This window comes from Micropterus dolomieu, linkage group LG20 (assembly GCF_021292245.1).
Source record: "Micropterus dolomieu isolate WLL.071019.BEF.003 ecotype Adirondacks linkage group LG20, ASM2129224v1, whole genome shotgun sequence".
NCBI lineage: Eukaryota > Metazoa > Chordata > Actinopteri > Centrarchiformes > Centrarchidae > Micropterus > Micropterus dolomieu.
In genome coordinates this window covers 8,202,848-8,210,620 of record NC_060169.1, presented here as the reverse complement: position 1 = coordinate 8,210,620, position 7,773 = coordinate 8,202,848, and the positions used below count along the sequence as shown (strand labels likewise).

Genomic DNA, 7,773 nt, shown 5'->3' with positions numbered 1-7,773 from the left:
GCATGTCAAACAAAAGTCTCAAACTACAGAGATTTGCCGTGAAACCTGCTTTAAGATGAACAGGTCACTTGACAGAGTTTGCTCAGTTAAATAAACCCAAACATAAGCTTTCACATATGTCTAATGTATTTGATTTTGTCTTCTACCGGCATCTTCCACCATGCCCCAGTATCACCATTAAAAGCAGCTTGAGAGACAGCTAAACTCACCAGCATACCATGTGCTCACCACAGTGCCACCCTAAAACCATGAAGAAAAATAGCCTACCAGCTTGTTGTTACCTTTGGCCACATTACCTTTGGGAGGACAGCGGGGATGCTTTCCATCCTTACCCGGCCACTCCACAGTCAGAGGGCCGTAGCCACTGAAGGTGTTGATCAGCCCAGCTGAAATTAAAAAAAAAAATAAAGGATGTGATAATGTTTAGTAGAGGTTTAGTAAAATACAATTTCAGTGAGTCTTGCTTCCATAAAAGTGTCAAATTTCTAGCTTTAAGGGCAAGAACTGGATGTGAACATTGAGACAGATTACAAATAGTAATTAAACAAGTATTTGAGCATAATTATTTTAAGGGTGCAAAAATGCATGTTCATATCATGCTGCCATTAGTATCAATCACCATTTTGATAGGAACTAGACATTTGCTGATTCCAGAGTTTCCCATTAATTACAGAGACTGTCTAGTTTCAAAATGAACCAAATATTTACGCTTTTCACAACATTAACAAAAACGGACAACATTGTGTTTTGCGGTGCTGCTACCCACTGCTGTAAGATCGCATACTCACACTTTGGCATCTGACGCAACACAACATTGTTTGAGGTGTATGTAACATTAACTAAATTGTTTGAGAGCACAGCAATTTTTTGCTCCAAGTGCACCAGTTTAATGCATTTAACCAGCTTTAAAATGTCTTTAAACTTTTCTGGGGGAGGTTCAGCCATCTTAGTCTCACAAAATCCAGTGGGGAAACACAGCTGAATCGATCAACATATTGGTTAATAAGAATCAGCTTTGTTGCCTGAGGATGTGTACAAACAAGGAATAGGAAGAGGGCTAAAAATAAAATGTGATCAGGTGTATAATAATTTTAAAATATGTATATAGACAAGTCAATTGTAGTGTAGACTAATACAAATGTACACAAGAACATTGAATGGGTCAAGTACTGATTCTCACACACTGTAGGTAGTTTTGTACATTTATGATAAAGCACTGCATTTTAAAATACATAATTTAAGTCACACACAATATAGGAGGTTTACTTTGCTTATTTTTTATATTTAATACACTAAAATTCTTTGTTTTATATCGCCATTAAGAAATTACATTAGTTCTGCTTCCTGTAGTTGGAGTGGACAATGATTGTCATTAATAAAACTGAAACTTAAAATTGACAAAGGACAAAACTAGAAACTGGTAGATTAAGTGGCTCCTAATTTTAGAAACCCTGAGCAATTCATTTGTTTCATTTGAATTGTAGATAACATGTCATTGCCTGTCGAGTTTGTTCTGAAGCAGGGAGGCACCATGGTTTGAGATTGGGCTACACAATTATCAAATATTGATTGCGATTTCTCTTCAGGGTACCCCCCCATGATTCTCAGTTAAATTTAGGACTTTAAGACCACCTAGGATGGAATTTAATACCAACTTCACTGCCTTATAATGGAAAATCTGTATGAATTTTAAGCCTGAGAACTTGCAAAGTTATGTGAATATATTATAATACATTCATATTTAACACTATAGCTTTTTGGGGTGTGTTTGTACTTTGATAAGAAAATGAATCAAGGACATCACTGTGTTGAAAAGTGGTGGGGACATAAGGGTTCAGATTAGGGGTGTTAACACTATTTGATGAAATATTCAATGCTGAAATATAAAAATGGGGGTCCCCTAAAAAATTTTTACGATTAACACACATAATTTCCTGCATTCTGGAGACATTTTCTGCACCAATTTATGGTAGAATTGTCTTTTATAAAGTGATTCATGTGACAATTCAAACATAAAATAAAACTCCGCTTGTTTTTTTAGCTTAAGAAACTTTTGGGACAAAGCACATTTGTTTCTTATCTCTTTAAATTGCATGTTTTCTTATTGTGCAAATAAGTCTCAAAGTATTGTCATTTAACATTTCTTGTTGCAAACCATTTTAAGAACGTATTTAACAAGTATCCAGTGTAAATGACAACTATGAAATGAACACAATATTTGTGCTCCAAGAACTCTTAAGGTGTGAAATCAAAAACAGTGTGGCATGAGTTTTTGCCATTAGTTGCACCTTGGCTAGATAAGGTAATTTTATGCAATATGCCAATGCTTCAGTGATAAATTTTATATTTGCATGTAAAGGCTGCTTGAAATACAGTATTATGTAGTATTGGCTTGAAGGCAGCGGGCATAAGAAGTTGGGCTCCGGTTTGGGTGATGCAAGTTTGACGTTTCCATTCACATAACTTTACAGTGGCGTAATGCCAACACACAGACCCCGTTCTTGTCTTATACACACAGCTCAGTTGCTGTTGTAACATTCACTGACCAGTAACCTGCAGCGCGTCTCCCAGCTCCGCTGTTCCATTAGCGCTCGCCACAGTGCTGGCTCACAAGCCAATCCGCTTGTTGCGCCAACCTCAGCAGCACTGCCCTCAGCCTCAACTACCACTTGTCCATATCTCTTGCTTTCTGAATTTCAGACGCTTTCCCCATTCTCAGGAGACGAGCTAGTGTTGCTTGTTAGTAGCACGCCAGAGACGTTTTGTTTTCTTTCCTAACTGACTGATACGCACCAGAGCTGTATGCCAGAGCTCATGCACCGCTAACACGCAACAGTCCAGAGCAGTACAGACAGATGTAAACATTAACGTTACCTGTACTGCCATATAACAGTCACACCAAACGAAGTTAGTTATGAAGTCTCACACACAAAGGATTTACATGGTGTTACGCCATTAATTTAATCCTACGAAAGGATGAGAAAATTTAAGACCTTGGTAAATGAAATAAGACTTAAGGCCTTATTTTTGGAATATGAAATTTAAGACCAACACTTTTAGGACCCCACGGGTACCCTGTTGCTTCCCACAATTAAGTCCTCCTTGTGGGATATGCAGCCAAACAGATGACCGAACAAAACCGGGTTGCAGAGATCCGTTGCTGATAAGCAGAGTAGAAGCCATGGTAGAAGCACAAAAAAAACATGCCAACAATGTGCTCAGCTCCTGAAATGCATCCGAGATACTTCACGTGGACATTAAAGTTGTGCAGAGGACTGGACAAAACCGTGGCGCAGTAGTAGCCGGACTGAGTGGACTTTGTGGGTAAAGTGTTATTTACATTTTGCTTCTAGGAGATTATGCACTTTAGAGGACCAGTCTTATTTTGATGCAAAGATGTACAGAAATGCAGCACATCTTTGATGTGAAAACCGTTGCCTCTATCAATTGTTTTATTAAATTTTTTTTATATTTGAAATTTAATAAATGTGTTGTCCCCAACATCAATGAATATTCGTGATAATCATTTGGCCGTGTAGCCCTAGTTTGTGACAATGATTTAAATGCATTTCTGACCAACTTGTTCTTTGTCGTTTTAAACAGTTCCTGCTTACATTACATCCTGAGGCAACACTAGATCTGAACATAAACTATGGAAGTATGGATTTAGGCACAGCCCCTCAAGGGCTGCTCACTCATTGCATGTCAAGATGGACACCAATAAGCATCTATTGGGGGGGATCTGCACTGCAAAATTAAAGCAGCAGTTACCTTCTGTGATGTCCCATGGCACGCCACCAAGAAAGACCTTGCAGGAGTACAGGGGATCCTTGTTGTTTCTGGGAGGCAACTGACCACTCCAGGTAAATGTAGCCTCATTCACAGCTGATGAATCCAGAAAAAAAAAAAGAAAAAAAAAAGGTCACTTCTATCCACAAAGCCACCATAACTACTATGTATACTATTAATGCAGAACTACAAGACAGTCAAAATGCCTACAACAGTGAAAATCTGATCAAGTGTTTTCAGTTTACCTGCAGCTTGTCTGTGCAGACGGGCCTCCCTCTCAATACTGAACACATCATCTGAGTGGTCTAGCATGTCAGTACCAGGCCATGGAGAACCGCTACGCCAGCGGCGGGAAATGACTGACGAGGCAGGGCTGGCACTGGATGGTGGCGTCAGAGGAGAGCTGGAGTCCTGGGGGTCCAGGCGGGAGCCCAATCGCAGTAGATCCTTCTGAATGTTTGATGTGAGATAAGGCAGGGGAGGGGAAATCCGCAAAGTTGACTGTAGAGAAAGACAAGTCCAGACAATTGTACCTTAGACATGATTGATGATTAAGACATAAAGACAGTGTGAATAAACAAAGACCAGCAAAAATACATTTCCACAGCACTAATTCCATAAATACAGTCCTTCCTGTGAGCTAGTTTAATCTGTACATATTCAGTTTACTCCCCTCACTGCAACATAGTATTAAACCTTTACAATCATGGTGCGCAGAAGCCATTGGTGCCATGTTTACACTTTTGCTGCAGGCCTGCTGCCGCACTGCTCCCTGAAAGCTATGCTGACACTTGCTGCTACCACCACTGCTGCCGTTTGTATAGCATTTTATAAGCCCAAGCATCCACCTTTAGGCTCTAAGTCTAGCATATAGGCCTCTCTCAAAAGCTTGATCATTTCTGGTACCTCCAAATCAGCATATTGTGACCTGGCTCTCTAATCAGACTATGTGGCTGTTAAAAGTAAAAATGCCACAGTGTGTAGCCAACTTAAGGTTTGAGACAGATATTCCCCACCTGACTGGTGGTTAACAACCCAACACATAAGACATTACAGAATAAGTAAAATGTCTTACCAGCATGTCACACAGGTGGTCAGAGCCAGAACTAAAGCCACTGGTCTCAGAGTCTTCAGGACTGCTGGATCGAGAGTCCAAAAAGGAGCCCGAGTCCAGACGGTTTGCCATGCGAGCCATGCTAGGGAACTTCTCCAAGAAGTCAGCCGTCATGCTCATGGACTCAGGGGGTAGGTAGCCAGGGGGCTTCCCAAGGATGCTACTGAAGGGACTGTTCAGTATACCTAGCACTGCAGAAAAGGACAACATTTACAGTCTTGAGATGACTCAGACATTTCACAGTGATCTGTACAATTACACCTGGTGAGATTAGCACTTACCATGTTTGACCAGGTCTGTTTTGTGCAAGTGGATGAGCAAACTGAAGAAAATGGGATGCATGTGCTGAATCTACAGAGCCATATCGATTTGTCAGGAGACATGCTGAATTGCAACTTCAAGTTTCTAAAAATTTGTATTTTCCTTTGCTCATCCAAAGTAAAGAAAGTTCTGTTTGTGTGCTGAATCTACAGATCCACGTTGATTGAGAACTGAAGCGCTGCAATGCAAATTGTCCAAAATGTGCATATGGAAGTGGATACCTGCGTGCAAGCAGGCTGCCAAAACCAACCCAAAATGCCTGAGTCAAAGTTTAAAGCATTTTCAATTTTACATTTACAATCTGAAACACTATCTTGTACACTCCTTTCCTTTTAGCAAAAGGACTGGAAGCCAATTCATCTGACACCTTTCCTAAAGGAAATTCACAAAGTTCACTGACTACTAATCAGCAATTCCTTGAGTATTAACCAGCATCTTCCTTCCTCTTGATAATGAAGTGAGTCAGCTTCCAACTGTGACAGATGTGTCCTGTTACAGTGAACATGAGGCTCTATTTATTCAGTGGTAGGCCGCATTCGAAGCTCTGTCCCACTTTGTTGCAGGCCCAGTTTAGAAAGCTCTAAATGAAGTAATGCCAGTTCAGTCTAGACATACAGCAATAAAACTACACTACTACAAATGGGTCAGGACAAGTGGGGCACCGTTAGTCACTGGTACCTGTCCAAAGACAGAAGCTCTTCTCACTGTCTGACAGCCCAAAATTCTCTGTATATATATTTATGTTAATTAGTAAGTTAATTTAATATAGCACCTTTCATAGATCAAGATCACAAAGTGCTTTACAAGAGTAAAAGCAACCTAGTGTGACTGTTAGTCCAGTTTTCTGGTTTGTATCCCAACCAAACCCAAGCACTCAGCCTGAAAAAAAAAAAACAAAAAAAAAAAAAACCAACATCCTAGCATCAGTTTGATCAACAGGTAATATACTTAAGAAAAAAAACCCACTTAACTTCTTTTTTGCTTACATCCTATAGGTTTGGGGAAAGAAAAGTAGCTTCACTGAGTTGTTTGTGCTCGCTCGATTGCCAGAGATGCAGCAAAGCAAAACTGCCACATCATCCTCCCTAGCGACGCTACAGCCCGTTCCCACACAGACTGCTGATAATGACCAACCATCACATAAATATAAATGAGGGTTACAAATCAAGTCAAACTCAGATGTTACATTCTATACAGTAAAGTCTAAATTGGGGACATGAGAGCTAATAAACTCAACCACTACCAGCCACACTGACAAATTTTGTGATGTGGTACAAACAGGAGACCAAGCTGCAGGTTTTGCCATTATCCCTAAAAGTATTCAGGTAAACAGGAGATTCGGTACTTACTGGAAGGTGAGCTAGTCTGAGCCTGGGAAGGGGAGGTGAGTGCGTCTGACTCCTGGCTGCTCCAGGGTCTGTCCCAGCCAGACAGCCGAAGAGACTGGAGGCCCAGGCCCAGGTCTGTGACACCCGGTGGGCCCCTGGATGGTGGCATCTCGTGGGAGCCGGGCATGCCAGCACGGTTGGGGAAGAGCATCCTCCTGCTGCCCACCGCGGCCAGCTCCGACTCTTCAGTTCAAGATCCAGTTCAGAGATGTAGAAAAAGAGATGGGAGAGGAAGTGTTAAGACAGCCAATAACTGTTGTTTCAGTCTGCGTTACTCAGAACAGGGCATGAAGAGTTTCGTCACACAAACCCGTTTACGTGAAGAGATAAAACAACTTCCCTCATCACCACATCTCCCTCTACCCTGGCTGACGGGGGAGCTAACCTGCTGCCTCTGTGCTCGGTGAAACTGCCATGCATCTCTGTCCGCATCACTGACCCACCTAGCAGCATGTGACATGGCTGCTGATGCACTCGCACACCCTTGCTAATGACATCAGCTTTCCCCCACCTCCCTGCTTCCTTGCCTAACAACTGTGTAATGAAAAATTCCTGTCGGAGCTATTGGCTTGTTGATAGAAGTACTCCCCTCTGGTAGACACAGCACGTCTCCGAGTCAGTGGGAAGACAGCCGCCACTGCTGCCACCGTTACTGCTGCTTACTGTGTCTCGCCTCGTTTCCTGAGCGAGCTGACAGAGGCAGGAAGGGAGGGAGGCGAGGGGCAGAGCTACAGCGGCATGGTGGGAGGCAGCAGGGGAGATGGGAGCGAATGACTCAGCAGACTTTATTTAAAAGAGAACTTCAGACTTTAGGATGCTCAGTAATTCAACACAACGCTGGATTTAAAGACACATTGGTTGGTGTAGTCTCCTGCTTTGTCACACAAACACTCCGTGAAGAAAAAAGGCATTCAGAGCCTCGCTTTGGCAGAAGCAGCTGACTAATCAGATGTTGATGACTGCTCGATCTGCACCACCAGCTCCTCCCTTCCTTCTCCAGGCCTGGAAAGCATCCAGCTGCCAGCTACAGTCCTGATTCAGCAACACCAAGGTGGGGTGGTGGGGCAGAGAGGCCACACCGGAAGTTTAGTTCAGTTTACATCAAGATACAATTCACTTTCATAATTAAAAAATATAAACAGTGTTGCACTTATGTCAAGC

The 7,773-nt window shown here is 42.1% G+C and overlaps 1 protein-coding gene across 3 annotated transcripts in view; it reads right to left on the bottom strand.

Moving 5' to 3' along the window:
* The window catches only part of cpeb1b (cytoplasmic polyadenylation element binding protein 1b), a 19,073-nt gene that overhangs the window by 7,948 nt on the left and 3,352 nt on the right, over positions 1–7,773 (bottom strand). For 2 of the 3 annotated variants that reach the window (XM_046032640.1, XM_046032641.1), the window contains exons 4-7: positions 4,865–5,094; positions 4,035–4,290; positions 3,772–3,885; positions 282–386 (exon numbers count right to left, since the gene is read on the bottom strand). In XM_046032640.1, the coding sequence (XP_045888596.1) occupies positions 282–386; positions 3,772–3,885; positions 4,035–4,290; positions 4,865–5,094 (705 nt within the window). Of the gene's footprint in view, positions 1–281; positions 387–3,771; positions 3,886–4,034; positions 4,291–4,864; positions 5,095–6,573; positions 7,702–7,773 lie in introns of those variants that run through there. The other variant, XM_046032642.1, reaches the window with a different exon arrangement.